Raw genomic sequence first — 18,383 nt, 5'->3', positions numbered from 1 at the left:
CTCATTTCATTAATCAACAGAACTTTAAGTGCTCTGGCTTTGAGTTCTCAAAAATTACTTCCCTAAATTCCATCAGCTCTTCATCCCCTACCCTTTAAATCCTTCCCAAATCCTGTCTCTCCAGCAGAACATGTGCCGACCCTTCCTAATGAATCTCTCCTGGCCCAGAGCCCATTTTCCATTTGCCCATCTGTGAAGCGCCTTTACAAATTATTTATATTCACAGTGCTATATAAAGGCAAGTTGTTTACTGACTTTTCTATCACAGTGGGGGCTTGCTGTAATTTATGTTAAAAATGCAACTACTAAGTAAGCTATTTGCTCAAAGGTAATACCCCACAGCAACATTGAAAAATCTAGACCATGATTCAAGCAAGCTTTTTAATCCAGAAGGTTTTAAAGAATGGAAGATAAACAATGCAAAATATTCTCACATATGGGGAGGGAAAAGAGTGGGGCAGAGACAGGAATGTTAATTTCAGACAAATATTTTGTTGGAAGAATGAAGATTTGATCTGGTTGCAGTATCTGCTTGGAAAGCTGTATGCGTCAACACTGTGTGTAATCAAGGGTACAGATGAAAGGGACGTAGGACATTCAGGCAGACATATGGGCCTGAGTAGGAAGTCTTACAGCAATACCTTGCTTGTCCAGACTTGGCCAGAATCCAAACTTTCACTATGAAATTTTAAGCAGATTTGCTGACAATGATAAATGTAGGGTTTTTAAAAAATTATTTCTCTTGCTTTTGGAAATGGTTCTGAAGTTAAATGAATCACAGTGAAATTTGATCAGGTCTACTAATGAAGCATTTAGTTTAGGGCAGAAAAGGATTTGTTGACAAACTAGTGCACTCCCAAATATAAAAGAAAGTCAGGCTGCTTTTAAGATCAAAGCAAAACTGAAGAAAATATCCAAACCTGAATTAAAATCGTAATATTGCAATAATCTGTGGGAAATTTCAAACTTTTTACAGCATATTTCCCCTCAAAGCTACATTGTCTGATAGTGTGTGTTGTTTTTTTGTTCTGTTTCTTCCAGAAGGTAAACTTTATTCAGCAACTGTAACTGACTTCCTTGCCATTGACGCAGTTATATATCGGAGCCTTGGGGAGAGTCCAACTCTGCGGACAGTAAAACACGACTCAAAATGGTTGAAAGGTGAGAAAACAGAAACGTTTCAACACCTTGCTGTCAGGCAGCCAACCAGTCATTATCTTTAATTATTAAAGATGTTGTGGATTTTATTTTCCTTGAAGAAAGGAGATATTTAATTTGAGTGAGGTACAAGTGGTGTCACACTTTACTCATAAAGCATACCTCAGGGCATCTCAGAAACATTCCACAGACACCTCGTGGAATGTTCTTCATATCATCGTCTCACAGCTTTGATATCACTGGACAACAAAAAATGTTTGTTTCCTGAATACTTTTGGATGTATCTTATGGAATTTGGGCTGCAGATCCTGATGATCACTGTGAAATTTCCTTATAATGCACTTTTAAAAAAAATCACCAATGTTCGTTACTTCAATTCATAATTCAAGTCAGAATAACTGATGCCAAGATTAAGGAAGACAGTTTTGTTGGTCCACAAATCAAACAAGCCATTAATGACAGGCAATTTGAAGAACTTCTAGTGGGACCGGAGAAAATCACATGGAAGGCATTCAAGGATGTTGCTGATAATTTTCTTGGCAACCACAGAGCACCAAGCTACGTGGTTGATAACATGCTTCAAGCATACAAAACCATGAAGTGCAACATGTTACTAAAGATTCATTCTCTGCATTCCCATCTAGACTTCATCCCTGCAAATCTAGGTGCTGTCAGTGGCAAGTTTTCACCAGGACATTGCAATCATGGAGAAACGGTATCAGGGAAACTAGAATCCGTCAATGCTGGACACTTCAGAGAGAAGCCTCAGACACTGAGTATAAACAAAAGTTATCAACAAAACATTTAGCTTAGTTGAACTATTGCAAAGTATTAGCACTGTAATGCAACTAAACACATTATATTCAATAAAATATCTCTTGTTTCTCCAAATTCCCAAGTGATACAAGTAGCCTGAAATTATATTTGTGTTCAGCGTCAAGCAGTCTATCATAAACAAAAAAAGTTTCTGAGGAAGCAAAAAAAATTGTTGTCCCGTGTATTTAAAAACCCTTCTCCTATATGAAATTGCATGCAGATAGTGATGATGCAGTTATTTTGCTTCATCTGATGCTATCTATCTCACTGAGAAAGCTGCATCATACCGCTGAGATCTAACTCCAGCCATTATCTTAAGTTGCACATCTGACACAGGGCACAAGTATTAAATGGAAATGTTTCATTTTCTTTCCACTTGCAATGTGTTGTTCTATGATCTATATATGCTCAAACTCAGTGTTTGAACTCTGTGTAAACATGTGCTTCCTCATTTTGTTACAGAGCCTTACTTTGTCCAGGCTGTGGATTACAAAGATTATATCTATTTCTTCTTTCGGGAAATAGCTGTAGAGTACAACACCATGGGAAAGGTAGTGATCAGAATTTTCCTGAATATTGTGGGGCTAAAGTTATAGATCGTTACTGCTCTAATCTGGAGTAAACCGGTCTTGATATGTTGTTTGCTGTTTCTTTCTTTTTAACTAACATATCCAATTCAAGGTGAATAAATAATTGCCAGGGCAGAATCTAAGAATAATAGGAACAAATGTATTCTGCAATGAAAGAGACAGATATATAGAGCAACACACACAAAATAGTAGAGGAAGCAGCATCCATGGAAATGAATAAACATCAACTCTTTATTCATTTCCATAGACGTTGCCTGGCCTGCTGAGTTCTTCCATGATTTTGTGTGTGTTGCTCTGGATTTCCAGCATCTGCAGAATCTCGTGTTTAGGTTTAGATATATGCAAAGTTTGTGAAGAAGGAAGGATACCGACGGAGTGCACAGGACTAAACACAATAGTTAAATGCTTGGAGAGTTTGTGTGTGTGCTTGCAAAGTGATTCTACCAGCTAAGATCCAGAGTCAGGCTAAGAAGGTCACTGAAATTATGTGATAATGATTTTATCATTCCTACAAGTCAATCCTATATGCCAGGCAAGGCTTGAGGTGGCACGAACACAAACTGAAAGCTAAACAGTCCATATCAAATGAGTTTCCAACATTTAAAACAGGAAGATTACTGTTTCTGGAACTGCAGAGGGATTTAAACATTTGTCCTAAAATGCTGGCCTGAATGCAGCATCAGTCCAAGAAAGGGAGTAGAGGGAGTTTTGTAAAATGTTTATAAAAAGGCTCCTGACTCGAGTGAAACATTTTCCTGTTGGTTCTCATAGAAAGAAAAGGTTGATTGATTTAGCTTGAGGATGTGCTTCCCTTGTATATAAACATGAAACTCAAACAAACACTTCTGTAATATGATTATCCAGTAAATGAACAGATGGTAAAATACAAATTTAGCACTCATTAATTTTGTCCTGAGAAATGGTACTGAGCATTTCTAATGCATAAGGAACACATTGAGATGATATTATACTTACTGTACTGTTGTACTAATATCCTAATCTACACCAAATATGAAAATACCTTTAAATTCCCAATCAAAATTAACAGACTACAGGCATACTATTTTCCCAGGGCAGAAGTGGCAAATAGAAGGGGCATAGCCTTAAGGTATGTGGAGGAAAGTACAAGGGGAAATAGCAGAGGGAGGCCTGTTACAGAGAGAGGGGTAGATGTGAAGAACCCACTGGACTGGGTGGAGGTAGAGGCAGACACTTTAGGGACGTTTAAGAGACTCCTAGATAGGCATGTGGAGAAAGAAAAATGGAGGGTATTTGTGGGGGGGGGGGGGGGGTGGGGAGTAAGGGTTAGATCAGGGATTCCCAACCTGGGGTCCACAGACATCTCACTTAATGGTATTGGTCCATGGTATAAAAACGGTTGGGAACCCCTGGGTTAGATTGATCTTGCAGGCACAATGTTGATGGGACTGTACTCTGCTGTACTGTTTTATATTTTCTATACTGCTTTGATTCTGTAATGAGTATAATCCCAAAATGATAAAGGCTGCTAGCAACCTCCCAGTCCAATTTCCCTGACCACCTTCTGTTATTTTTCTTGAAGGTCAGGATTCCTTGGGTATCAAGATTCTATAGGTATCAGCAATAAGGAAAAAAAAGGAACTCATGAACAGGAAACAAACCTTAAATTGGAGGGATCAGCAGCTGGCAGCCAAATATCTTGCTAGAGACTTAACCTTATCCTTGTCATTTTAGTGCCCCTTCTAATGCTTATTTTTGTTGTTTACACAATTTACACAACCCCACACACACACACATTGGGTGCTTGACAGTCTTCTTTTGTTTAATGGGTTCGATTGGGGTTTTCCGTTTCGTGGCTGCCTGTTTGGAGAGAAATCTCAATGTTATATATAGTATACTTGCTTTGATAGTAAGTGTACTTTGAACTTGGATGTTACCACACCAGAAAGTACCTAGACCCATCAGTTAGGATATTTCCATCTTCACCACTTTAGGAAATTTATATAAGCTGAGGAATCCAAGTGAATTTCCACCCTCAGGAAATTCTGCATTATGTCCCGGTTTGGTCATGATCAGCTTTTGGGGTTAGAGAAGATCTTTACTGGCAATTTAGCCTGGAGTATTCTGTTTTTTTTACTGCTGTTGTCAGGCAACCACATGATCTCTGGAGTATGTACAAATTGTAATGTATATGGTATAACACTTGTATGGGACAATTTGGATATGACACAAGATTTATCCCTATTTATTGTTGTATCTGTACTTTGCTGAAGACTGAGTAGTCAAGATCAAAGTGCATTTAATCATCAACTAATTCTGAATTTAATTCTGATGCTCAGAGAATTTCTCTTTACCTTCCAACAAACCTTAGGATCTGAAAAGAAGGATGTGATGTAAAGGAGTGGATCATTTATTCCCTTGAAGCAGTTCTGTCGTTCAGTTAATTCAAGCCTAATCTGTGACCTACTTCCATACATCCACTTTCATCCCATTATCACTTAATAGCTTTGCTTAACACAAGTCGATTAATCATGGCATTAAATTCAACAATTGATGGAGCATCATTTGCCATTTGCAGAAACAAGTTCCAAATGTCTATCAGCCCTTGTTAATGTCATTCCTAAAAGCCCAGGCTCTAGTTTTTAGAGCCTAGCCCAAGAATCTACATTCAGATTTACTTACGTGTACATTGAAGCACACAGTGAAATCATCATTTGCATTAGCAACCAATACACCCAGGGATGTGCTGGGGCAGCCTGCAAATGCCACCACTCCTTCTAGTGCCTACACAGTATACCCACAATGCTCAGAATGCAACAAAACGGAATGCTACAAGCAGCAAAACAGTAACAAACAAACCCGTTCCCTCCTTCCCACACACGTGGATTGTCCTCCAACTCCAGCGCAGGCTTCCAATCTCCAGGCTTTGGATGCTGACTTCCAGATTTCCGATCAACCTTCGGGCTCTGTCCTTTGGTATACCCCGGACTATCCAATGGCAGGATCCAGAAATCCAGGTGCACCGACTCAGTGGCCCTTGTGCCTCCTGCTCACACAGACATCCGATCCTGGAGCCCTGTGACAGGTCTTCAGATGCGTGTAGACTCCAGGGTCTTTTGTTGCACAGCCACATCGCGAGCCTTTGAGCACAGAGCATTTTAACCAACCCTATCAATTACCCTTAATTATCCTTCAAACATCGAGCAAACCACCTCAGGACCTTCTAAACAGCAGGGAATGCAACTTTTAAATTGTGAAATCCATACTCCATACTGCTCATAATTCATACCCTTTGGAATCTGGTTTTCATTTTAAAAAATGGTCATTTTCTGAACGTCATTTTCATTTACAAAAGCCAGGTGTACATGTAGTACAGGCTTCCCATGACCTCTTCCCCTAATTTTCTTTTGAAATATTGGATTGTCTCCACCATCTCTGATAATAAATGGTCCTGTGAACTTTCTAGCAGCTCAACACGCACTGAATGAGGGAGGGAAAATGTTGATCTCCAGTTAAATCTACTCTAGTACATTGGGCTATGATATCATCCCTGTGGGAATGGATTTAAAATTCCCAATTTCTGATGACTCACAATACCGCTTTACATTAACTGTTGCCTTTCACTATGAGTGGCATTAATCTTAATTTCAATCTCCTGCCAGCTTCAACAGATACTTAATCATTTTTTTCTCTTTGTGACATACACTCAAAGGCCACTTTATTAGGTACTTTCTGTACCTAATAAAGTGGCCACTGGGTGTATCTTCAACATCTTCCACTGCTGTAGTTCAACGTGTTGTGGTTTGTGAGATGCTCTTCTGCACGCCACTGCTGCACATGTGGTTATTTGAGTTACTGTCACCTTCCTGTCAGATTGAACCATTCTTTTCTGACCTCTCTCATTAGCAGGGAGATTGCCCTCAGAGAACTGCTGCGCATAGAAACATAGAAATCTACAGTACATTACAGGCCCTTCAGCCCACAATGTTGTGCCGACCATGTAACCTATTCTGGAAACTGCCTAGAATTTCCCTACTACATAGCCCTCTATTTTTCTAAGCTCCATGTACCTATCTAAGAGTCTCTTAAAAGACCCTATTGTATTTGCCTCTACCACCGTCGCTGGCAGTGCATTCCACGCTCCCACCACTCTCTGTGGAAAAAACGTGCCTCTGACATTCCCCTTGTATCCACTTCAAAGCACCAGCTCACTGGATTTTTTTTTTGTTTTTGCACCATTATTTGTAAACTCTTGAGAGTGCTGTGTGAGAAAATCTCAGGCAATCAGCAGTTTCTCAGATACTCTCACCACCCCATCTGGTACCAACAATCATTCCATGGTTAAAGTCACTTAGATCACTCTTTTTTTTTTTACCCCTTTCTACTAATTGGTCTGAACAACAACCGAAACTCTTCACCATGTCTGCATGCTTTTATGCACTGAATTGCTGGCACATGATTAGCTGATTAGATATTTGCATTAACGAGCAGGTCTGCAGATGTAACTGATAAAGCGGCCATTGAGTGTAGGTTAGCTAATCAGTTTCTGAAATGTGAAGGAACAATCAACTTATTCCTTTGTCCATGTCAGGAGAATCAAAGCAGGAGAAGGGACCTTACACAAATAAGTGTATTAGCTTAAAAACACAGACAAAATATCCATACTTCTTGTCTACGTGTCCTTTAGATGATATTAACAGAAATTGTTAATTCAATTTGCAGAGCTCCTCAGAGACTGATCTTGCACGATGTAATCTTTAACTAGGCATATCCAAGTACTTACTTGCCACACCACTGGAGACTTCATTCCATTTGGATAACTTTATTTTAGTATGGCCTTTAGCTTGAGATTAGAGGTCTATGTAGCAAAATTATAAAGTGATTGCTTGAGAGCTGAAGGGAATATCAAAAGGCTCACTTTGATATTTTCAGGTTCTTTTCCCACGAGTTGCACGAGTCTGTAAAAATGACATGGGAGGTTCTCAACGAGTGTTGGAGAAGCAGTGGACGTCCTTTGTGAAGGCGCGACTCAACTGTTCCGTACCTGGGGATTCACATTTTTACTTCAATATCCTACAGTCAGTGACAGATGTCGTACGTATTAATGGCCGTGATGTCATTCTGGCAACATTTTCTACACCTTACAACAGGTAAACGTATTAGGCAGCACCTGAGATTCAGAACTAAAGCTTTAAAATGAAATGTCTAAGGCACACAGCTTGTTTAAACTACCAATGTAGAAAGATGTGCAAATTAAGTGGAGGTCAAATGTAATTTTGCCAAGATTCCTTAATTATATTTCCAGAATGAACATAATTATTTGATTTTTTTTCTTTTTAAGAAGCTGTTATTTTAAATTGGGTGCAATTGCATATTCACTCTGAAAATGACTAATGTTTCTGAATCTGCTGATGTCATTGTATCTCTGAGGTTGTTTTTGTTGCTTGATCTAGCTACTACAATGACACGGACAGAATCTCTATTTGAGCAAGTCTAGAATCAGTAATATTTGGTGGTTGTTTTTGCTCATAGAACTGGCAGTAGTTCATCCTTCCTGTTGCCTAATTATCACCATTTGCTGCCTAGAGCAAAAATGAATTAAATGCTCAGGACAAGTAAAGGGTAAACTATCGTGTGTACCAGCACAATTCTCCAGTGTCATCGGCAAGTGGCTGTGTCCATGAAGAAGTTAGGGAAGGAAATCAGGTGTGTAGGCATTGAGCTTAGTTAGGGTGGTGGGAGAAAAAACACCCTGAAACTCTGTGAAAACTCCTACTAGGTTGTTAGGAGGAGACTGGGAAGCCAATTTTGAAGAATGTGTTAAAGGATTAATTTGCTACATGGGTTTTAAGTGAACTGTGCCTTTCTGCTAAATGTCACAACGCAGCATCCCAGGCTCAGCCGTCTGTGCATATGATATGGAGGATATTGCCACTGTTTTTACTGGTCGATTCAAAGAACAGAAGACTTCCGACTCCACCTGGACCCCTGTCCCTGAAGAACGAGTTCCTAAGCCAAGGTATGCCAGCTCTCCCTAAGATGGATTTAATAAGAAAAACCTTTAAAACATATCCAAATGTTCAAACAGTACAAAATCCTTTCATTTTGTTGAAGTTTGGCTCACTGTGGCAAGATTGTTCTTCAAAGTAATTTTTAAGGGCATTCCAGCATTATACAGGGCACTGATTCCATTTACATCCTATTAGCTTGCTGTAAATGCATAACCATGTCTTTTCTTCCTTCATTTTATCCACACATAAGAAAAAATGAGTATTCAAAGAGGTAACATTTCACTGGCTCTTGAAGCAATATTAATTCAAAATCAATATAAAAATTGTTGATACTTTTATTTGGCTCTTCTGATTTTTACATAAGATAAGCCAAAATGCAGGATCAGTGTCTATTGATGATACTGCTTCATACATTGTTAGTGCTGCTCTGGGCCAGAAACTGCCTCGTCCTATTTGTATTCTTGCTTGAAATGTGACTCCTGGCTGTGGCGTACTATCGAGATAAGCTATGTTTTAGTGATATTGGCTGGGGATAAATATTAGCTGAGGCACCTCTGAATTAATCTGAGGGGGGAAAAAAGTAATCTTTAAGCATCCCTAACCAATATTTTGAAGGTTTTATTAGAATTTTGCTATACAAAATGCCATAACCAATATATCAGAAATATTGCAATGCATAAGTACACTCATATTGTAATTAGGTTGTAAAAATAAACTGTGAATGATATATATGCCAATGCTCAATGTGTTTGTAAGAGATTCTTTTCCCTGCTGTTTTAGCAGAGGTGTTGAGCTATTTAATTTAAAACAGGTTGGTGCTTTCTGGTGAATAGCAAAGAAAAGGACTGGAACAATTGCAGTAACTGGGCACTCCTCCCATTGCATCTGGCAAGCAAAAATTTTCTTGATTCATACTTAGAGTAGTCCATTTGATTTACCAATTAATAGTGGAAAAAGATATTGAAGAAGAGGAAAAATAGTATTTATTTAGGCACACTTCTGGAGACTTATTTATTAAAAGCAGTGTGGGCATGCCATGCTGGTACCGGGAAGCAGGGCGACACTTGCAGACTGCTTCCAGCACGTGCCCGGACTCTTGTTAGTTGTTGACACAAACACCGCATTTCACTCTACATGTGAAAATAAAGCCAAGCTCTCGTGAAACCAAGTAGCAACCTGGGTCTGTTCAGATTTCTCACATTTATGACACACAAGAGCAACCCAGTAATAATTTGGTTATTTAAAGCGCACAGGATTATGATGAGGTTTTTTCTTGATGGGATAAACTGCTTCATTTAATTTTTAGTCTTTGTTAGTCTTGTGGCAGCCTGAGTCAATTATCAGGACAACATTCTGTGATTTGCTGCTTTGTAAGTCAAATTCAACGTTAAAACAATATGAGTTTTAGCCACCTTTTTCCCCTTCCACATCCCACAAACTGGTTCAATAGCTATTTTGTTTCATTAATCATTCAGTTCTAACCGGAAAACCTAATCAAGCTACATTAATTTTTGAACTTTCAGGATTTATGTTTCAATGATTTACTGTGCACTTTCCGTTACCTCTCTAACAAAGACTCCTGCCACCTCCCCCCCAATACTGTAAAAGCCTTGCTACCATGAATGGCTAAAGAAAACTTAACGCCCACCCAGGTCATTCTAAAAATAGCCCGGCAAGTGACCTGCCGACTCATACTTTGTTCTTTGTTGCAAACAGAACTTTGGACTTCCTCTTGACATTAAGTGCAGTGATATTACTAATAATCTATTACTCTTCATTTTGGGTAATTATTTGGGAATAAGGAGTTAACTGCAAACATCACATAGTTACAGGATCTGAACACCTATAAATCTAGAAAGCTTCAGAGACTCAAAGGGGCTTCAGTCTGGCCTTGTGCAGCAATTGCGAACTGGCTGTTGGTCGGTTTAACTACAGGATGTACGATGTATATAGCTCAAATTTCATAAAAAGCCATTTGCATTTTAGGTAGCTGGCTTGGAGTACTGGGATCTTGGGAGTAAGCTAGGCTGATCTCCAGTCTACAAAACATATGCACTTTGCTAAGGGTTCTGAGGCAGGCTGGCAAGTGCCCTGTGAAACGTACAACTTGGAGTTTGCTTGACTTGGGGTTTGGAAGTCTTGTGAACACTCATGAGCTAATTTCTTGGCTAGGCGTGCTTTCAGTTGTACGGTCACCAAGATTGGACAATGTGAGCAGTTCATTGGAATCCAATTGTTGTAAGATCATCTACAAATACCGCTGAAAGTTACATCGTCCAGCAGAAATACAGCAATAGTTTTACTGACAAAATACACTATTTTTGTCGTCTCATCCTTGAATGTCACTGTAACCTTTACTGGCTGCTTGCTGCTTCTTTGACTATCCCATCTTTGTTCTCCTACACAGGCCGGGTAGTTGTGCAGGTTCACTAACATTGGAAAAATATGGCACCTCCAATGGATTTCCAGATGACACCCTCAACTTCATTAAAACACACCCTCTCCTGGACGAAGCTGTACCCTCAATTTACAATAGGCCATGGTTTTTGAGGACAATGGTCAGGTTAGTATTCTATTTGGTCTTTATTTAACCAATGCCAATCCTTTCTCACTGGCCGTGCTGGCAAAATGTTTCCAATGAAAAGAGAAACAGGCTTCATTGCATAAAAAGAAAGTCATCCTATCGGTAAAAGAAATTAAGACCACAGAGCATGCTGGGTTTGCCGGAGGACAAACTAGTTGTGATTGCAAAAAGTAGCAGAAATACAGAATTGATACTTTGAATTGTTATTAACAAATCTGAACTTGATATATTTTTATTAACCAAAGATATTAAGGGATATGGTGAAAAGGATCATCAGATATGATCTCAGTGAATGGCTAAACAGCCCTTGTCAGGGTTGTCATTCTAGGCTGCCTGGGCCTACATTAAGTGAGTTTCCCCAATATTATTTAACCTAATGCTCAATATAGGCCAGGATCAAAAACTTCGTTATATGAAATAGAATTGTTCCCTCCAGGGTTTTCCATTAGATTTGATGGCAGTTAGCAAAGATATTTTCTAAATGGTTTGCAGCGTGTTAAGTAAACAGATTCGTTGAGGATTATGGTGATGCCATGCAGTTGGAAAAGAAAGAACATCTTCAAAGATGGTATAACAACAGATGTTGCCTGACTGACAATCAAGGGCACTAAATGCTGAAGCGGTTTCTGTGAGAAAAAGACATTTCTGTGAATGAGCCCATTGGCGATGTTAAACTTCTCTATCTCTTTTTGCATTCTAATTGGTATTCTGTACACTTTTGACATTTTCACGCAATTTCTTTTAAGAAAAGATTTTTTGCTGCTCTGGCTTTTATATTAGTTTTAGTTGGCTTGTATGAGCTCCTGTTCATTGTAGCAGTGTAGTTGCTGGGGAAATATTTATTTAGTGCGTGACTTTCTCTAGCGTCTGCTTGAAGGCAGCACAGCTGGTAAGAGTTTAAACAGTGACTGCACTGTTATGCCCATATATAGTGAAAGATCAGTTCTTTAAAAATCATATTTCATGAGCTGAACAATGCAGCCCTTGGTACAGATATATTTAGAATTTGAGTCCAGTTGATCTGCCAGTGTAGGTGAACAAAAGGGAGCTTGTCTTTTTCTTGAAGCAGTCAGCATATTACTGTTAAATGGGAACCAACTCTGGTTAAAGAACCCACACAAGCCAAAGCTCTCTGTTATATTGCGAAGGAACTTGTTGCATTTTGATTTCACCACCTCTTAGAGATTGTTGCCCTTCTTTCAGTGTATTCTGAGTCAGGCATCATCTATTTTCTTTTTAAAAAAGACTGATTATTTTGTTTGAGATGATACTGAAATGCACCTTAAAATATATTCCTGTTAATGTTTTAGGATTCAGCATGGTTTTGCTGTATGACTGAATTTTAATACAAATTACATGAAACCTGTTTAGCACACACAAGATGCTGGAGGAACTCAGCAGGTCAGTCAGTTTCTATGGAATGGGATAAATAGTTGACATTTTAGGCTGAGACCCTTCATCAGGACTGACACGGAGAAGCTGATACTATTCCTTTCCATAGATGCTACCTGACCTGCTGAGTTCCTCCAGCATCTTGCATATGTTACTTTGGATTTCCAGTATCTGCAGAATCTCTTGTGTTTATGAAGCCTGTTTATTTTTTCTTAAAATAGGTATCGTTTGACTAAAATTGCAGTGGACATTGCTGCTGGTCCATACCAAAATTACACTGTGGTGTTTTTAGGGTCAGAGAAAGGAATCATCTTAAAGTTTCTGGCTAAAGCAAACATGGGCTCCATCAATGACAGCATCTTCCTGGAGGAAATAAATATCTACAATGCAGAAAAGTAGGTACACTATCTGTTCATATTTGTGATTTAAGCCAGAAGAAACTCATTATTTCATTTCAACAGCCCTCACAGATCAAAAAGCAGTGCATTAAAACAAAAGCAGCACTTCAGTCATGCTGCACCCATGCTCTGCACAACTGGAAAGGGTGAATTTTTACATAATGTCTGGAGATGGACTGAGGTAGATACATTTTTGAAAGGTCAAAGAATTGAGCATTATGGTGAACAGGCACATATGCCTGTTGCATATGGTGAAGCACATATCATCCAAAAACACGCAGACAGCAGAATATGCTCCAAACTTGCGTTCTTGTGCTTTTGCTGTAATCCCCAATGATCCCCATTTTACACAGACTAGAAAGCAGGAATGAATAGCAAAGCAGAGAAAATACTGGAGCAACTCAGCAGGTAAGGCAGCATCAGTGGAGGGAAATGAACAGCCTATGTTTTGGGCTGAGACGCTTCATCAGGACTGGAAATGAAGGGGGCAGAAGCCAGAATAAAATGTTGGGCAGGGGAAGGATTTTAAGCAGGCAGGTGAGAGGTGAGACCGGGTGAGGGGGGAGGTGGGATAAAATGAGAAGCTGTGAGGTGATAGGTGGAAGACGTAAAGGTCTAAAGAGGAAAGAATCTGATAAAAGAGGGCAGTGGACCATGGGAGAACGGGAAGGAGGAGGGGCATCAGAGGGAGATGATGGACAGGTGAGGAGAAGAGATGTGATAAGAGGGGAACCAGAATGTGGAATGGGAAAAGAGAAACGGTGCAGGGGGAAAGAAATTACCAGAAGTTGGAGAGATTGATTTTCATGCCATCAGGGTTGATGGTACCCTGAGAGAATATGAGGTTTTGGTTCTTCATCTTGAGCGTGGCCTCATCATGGCAATAGAGCCATAGTGAGTCACATTAGTGTAGCATTTAGTGTGACACTATCACAGCTGGGGGTGTCACAGTTCGGAGTTCAATTCTGATGTGGTCTGTAAGGAGTTTGTACGTCCTCCCTGCAAACGTGTTAGTTTCCTCCGGGCTCTCAGGTTTCCTCCCACATTCCAAAGATGTACCAGTTAGTGGGCTAATTGGTGATTGTAACTTGTCCTGCGATTAGGCTTGAGTTAAATTGGTGGGTTGCTGTGTGGTGCCATTTGTTCGGCCAGAAGGACCTGCTAAAGAAAATTAGAGGACATGTCAGAATGGGAATGCAAAGTTGAATTGAAACGGGTAGACACCGGGAGATCCTGCCTTTTGCAGTGGACAGTGCAAATGTGCTGGACAAAGCAGTACCCGCTAGAGGAGACCACGCTAGGAGCACTGGATACAATAAATGACTCTGACAGATTCGCACGTGAAGTGTTGCCTCACCTGGGAGGGCTATTGGGTCCTGAATGGTGGTGAGGGAGGAGGTGTAGCACTGTCACACTTGCAGGGACAAATGCTGCGTGTGAATGAATAGTTCCCTAGGGCAGGGAGAGCTGCTCATTCCCATAGAAACCCAACAGTCTCTGTGTATTGGGTCAAATTCTCATGAGGTAAATTTTCCCATTTGGTGTTAGGTGCAGTGTTGATGGAGTGGAAGACCGAAGAATCGTGGGTATGCAGCTTGATAAGCCCAGTAGTGCTCTCTACGTGGCGTTTTCCACTTGTGTCGTGAGGGTACCTCTCGCTCGATGTGAACGACACAGCAAGTGCAAAAAGTAAGTATGGGGTTTGTCAGTGACGTGCGTGCGTGTGTGTGCGCGTGCGCATTTATTTGGGAGGGGTTTACATGGATAATGCCTTAGATGTGCATTCACAAATTTCTTTTTGCCTTTTCTCCAGGGCTTGTGTTGCCTCTCGGGACCCCTACTGCGGTTGGCTAAAGGAGGGATCCTGTGTGCAGTTGTCACCAGGAACAAAGTAAGTGATCCTTTTTAAATGAAGGAGAAATGAACAAGTACGGCTTGCGCTGGAGAAGTTAAGCAAGCAGCATTGATAGTACAGGTTCTCCCCAGGTTAAAGCAGGGCTCTGTTCCAGGAACTCTTCATAACACAAATAGTTCACAAGTCAGAGACACGGCTGCAAACTGAGTTCCCACACAGCAGAAGATGCCTGTTGCCATGTGGTCTCTCAAACCCTCATTCGTATTTACAGGCCATACATAAGTTGGGTATTCATAAGCTGTGGAGGACCTGTACGAGGCTGAGCCCTATTGGAAACTATTTTCTATTGTTCAAGTTCAAGTTGCTTTATTGTCATTTCCACCATAAACTGCTGGTACTGTACACAGTAAAAACAAAACAACATTCCCCCAGGACCCTGGTGCTACATGAAACAACACAAAACTACACTAGACTATGTGAGACAGCACAAGGCTACACTAGACTACGTAAAACAATATAAAAACTGCACTAGACTACAGACCTGCACAGGACTACATAAAGTGCAGAAAACAGTGCAGGGCAGTACAATAATTAATAAACAAGACAATAGGCACAGTAGAGGACACATTACAATGTCAGCCTAGACTCTGAGTATTGAGGAGTCTGATGGCTTGGGGGAAGAAACTGTTGCACAGTCTGGTCATGAGAGCCCAAATGCTTCGGTACCTTTTGCCAGATGTTAATCTGAAGTCAATGGTGTAATTTACCCCAGGGTCCTGTTGGAGGTCTGAATTCTGTATCATCTGATAATCACAAAAATTGGCTGCTTGCCTTCTTTTATTTTAAATGAACAGTCACTTTTTAGCTTATGGGAGGGCATAAATTTGTTTGGCATAGCATGGAAAATAAAGCTGGGCTTCTGTGGGTCTGTAGCCTTACTCTTCTCCTTGCCATATCCTAATCCTTAGTATTTTTTCCACCTGTTTCTTCACATTCTACCAGCTGCAGGGTAGATGAGATAAATACTGCCAACTCATCACACACTGCTGCCTTCCAAGATAGTGTGATGGCAGTTTACCTCATGAGGTTTATATCTATCATTACTAAAGCAGACCGGTCCTCTGAAAGTCACAGCTGAAATAAGGAACTGAGGAGAATGGTAATACACAAACACAGATCCTCCCCTGAGCATCCAGCTGTACACTGTGAAATAAAGAGACAGCTCCATGTACTAAAATGCCACAATATACTAAATGCTATGCTATGAAACAGGCATATTATTATTTGGGTTTTTTTGTCTTTGCATAGTTTGTTTTCTCTTGCCCATGGTTGTTTGTCAGTCTTTCTTTGTAGTGTTTGATTGATTCTGCTGTATTTCTTTGTTCTACTGTGAATGCCCACAAGAAAATGAATCTCAGGGTGATGTATCGTAACGTATGCATACTTTGATGCTAAATTTACTTTGAACTTTGAAATATTGGGCTTTGTGATTTATATGCATCAAGTGGTGAGGAGAAACGGTCATTGATAAACACCCCAATATCTGCACAAGAGCATATCACACAATTCCCACCATGTTACCTGCTATTTAGCATCCTAATAGCAGGCAGAATTCAACCAAGAACTTAAGTAAGATACGCCAATTTTAATACTTGCTCTTTTAGTGAAGTTGACTTATTCTGTTTATTTTCCTACAAACCCTCAAAAGCCGTCTATAAGCAGCAACTAGTGGTAGGCAATGACTGTTTTCAACAAGAGCCTAATTGCGTCCCCTTGACATGCAGTAACTGTAGTACCACTGATATGATATGTTCAATACCATGGAGAGAAGGAAGGTGGAACAGCAGTCAATACCGATTATAATTTTGGCCAGGCCAGTCATATAAATACTGGACCTAAGGAGTAGAGCAAATGGTGGTTATTGTACTGTAAGTGACTTCCTTCTCAGTATCTCCGTGATACAAATCAGTAATGTGATTATATGGGTGAGCAGGGTTCCAGCAATGCTCAGCAAGCTTTACACCATGAATGCAAACGTAGCTGCTTGGCTGGCTCTCTGCGTTCTCTTTCCCCATCACAGGGGGTAACATGGCAGCAGTGTAGTTACTCATCCAGGCTACTCTGACGTCACTGGCCAAACTCATGCCTTCTACTACTAAGAACAAGAGCAGCAGGTGCATTCAAACACCATCACAACCTTTAAGATTCCTCTCTTGAGTGTGTAAGGCAATAGTAAATAACTCAATTTATAGTTTACCAGTACAGCTGATTTTAATATTTTGGGTATAGAAGTTGTTGACCATATTCTATGCTGGCTGCAAGTCATTGTCTGGACAAATTCATATGATGCCAATTAATGAAGTTGCGTGCTTAACTCAGGGATTGTGTCCCTGAATTGTTGTAGAACTCTATAATGTAACATTTTTCATTACGTTTAGAATTGAAAAATGGAAAGTAGAAAGCAATTAAGGTTCAGCAAGGATCAATACTTTTGCTCCCTACTGTTCTCTTCCAATCATGATTATAACTGCAACGCCCCCCTCCCCCAAGTTTGCAAGCAGGAAACAAGGAGAATTGTGCTTTGACCTCTTTCTCAGCTGGGATGAAGTAACAAGCATAGAACGGGGCCATTCGATGAGTTGTGGTCTGTGGGTCATCGACAGTGAATGTAAATCCTGTCTGAACTATCAGTTGAAGTTGACATTTCAGAGCTTTGGTTATCATTTTATTCTAAATAACCAATGGATGTTTTCTCTCCTTCTCTTCTGCAGATCATCATTTGAACAAGATATCGAGCATGGGAACACAGATGGCCTGGGTGACTGCCAAAGTAATCAAACCTGTTTAACTCATGCATCTTGTGCATTATTATTAATGTGAAATAATTTTGAAGCCTAATAGGTGGATAAGAAAGAAAAATAGTGCCTATTTTTGTGCTATAGTCATATATACAAACATAGTGTACATATTATTTGAATTGTTGGTCCCCACCAGGAAATTAGACCAGGCATTTCCTGTTATACTCCTCTGCGATGGTTCCCTGGTGTATTTTGCATGGGTGGTATGACATCATCACTGGGCATCACACACATTTCTGAGTTATAGGAAGCTCTGATGGAGAAGCCAGCATCTCCATCTACTCCATTGTTTTTGCTATTAACACACAAGTCAACTGGTATTGCTGTTTCACCAGACTGGCAGCCCATCATCCTTGGATATGTTCGGTACGGCACTGTGGCTGCAGCAATTGCTAAGGAGCTGTATGATCAGAGCACTCCTTAGCATGGAGGGTACTGTTACCCAACATGACACAGATTGATTCTTCCCTCAGCCAATTCTCCCTATCCCGCCTGATTTCTCCTTACCCCGTCCCCTGATTTCTGATCACCCTCTTCGCCCTTCTCTTATCTCCATGCCAACCGGCCCACTTCCCATCAGGCAGCATGCAAATGAGATGACAGCTGTCATCTGGGAATGCAGAGCTCAGTTGTGAAACCCTATTCCTCAGCTACAATCTTTGCAAATCTCACACAGAGAAAAATCTGTATTACTATAGAGCATCAAGCAATCATTAAACTGTTTTTTTTCCCCCCGTTCTCT

The 18,383-nt window shown here is 40.3% G+C and overlaps 1 protein-coding gene across 11 annotated transcripts in view; it reads left to right on the top strand.

Annotated features, from left to right (window-relative positions):
- The window catches only part of sema6a (sema domain, transmembrane domain (TM), and cytoplasmic domain, (semaphorin) 6A), a 98,046-nt gene that overhangs the window by 54,432 nt on the left and 25,231 nt on the right, over positions 1 to 18,383 (top strand). For all 11 annotated transcript variants that reach the window (XM_073068986.1, XM_073068956.1, XM_073069010.1 and 8 more), the window contains 9 exons: positions 1,042 to 1,161; positions 2,437 to 2,525; positions 7,476 to 7,693; positions 8,431 to 8,562; positions 10,962 to 11,117; positions 12,752 to 12,925; positions 14,477 to 14,617; positions 14,742 to 14,819; positions 17,555 to 17,613. In XM_073068986.1, the coding sequence (XP_072925087.1) occupies positions 1,042 to 1,161; positions 2,437 to 2,525; positions 7,476 to 7,693; positions 8,431 to 8,562; positions 10,962 to 11,117; positions 12,752 to 12,925; positions 14,477 to 14,617; positions 14,742 to 14,819; positions 17,555 to 17,613 (1,167 nt within the window). The remainder of the gene's footprint in view (positions 1 to 1,041; positions 1,162 to 2,436; positions 2,526 to 7,475; positions 7,694 to 8,430; positions 8,563 to 10,961; positions 11,118 to 12,751; positions 12,926 to 14,476; positions 14,618 to 14,741; positions 14,820 to 17,554; positions 17,614 to 18,383) is intronic.

Source organism: Hemitrygon akajei, chromosome 2 (assembly GCF_048418815.1).
Source record: "Hemitrygon akajei chromosome 2, sHemAka1.3, whole genome shotgun sequence".
Lineage (NCBI taxonomy): Eukaryota > Metazoa > Chordata > Chondrichthyes > Myliobatiformes > Dasyatidae > Hemitrygon > Hemitrygon akajei.
Note: the sequence above shows the minus strand (reverse complement) of the source record. Positions and strands in the feature narration are given on the sequence as shown.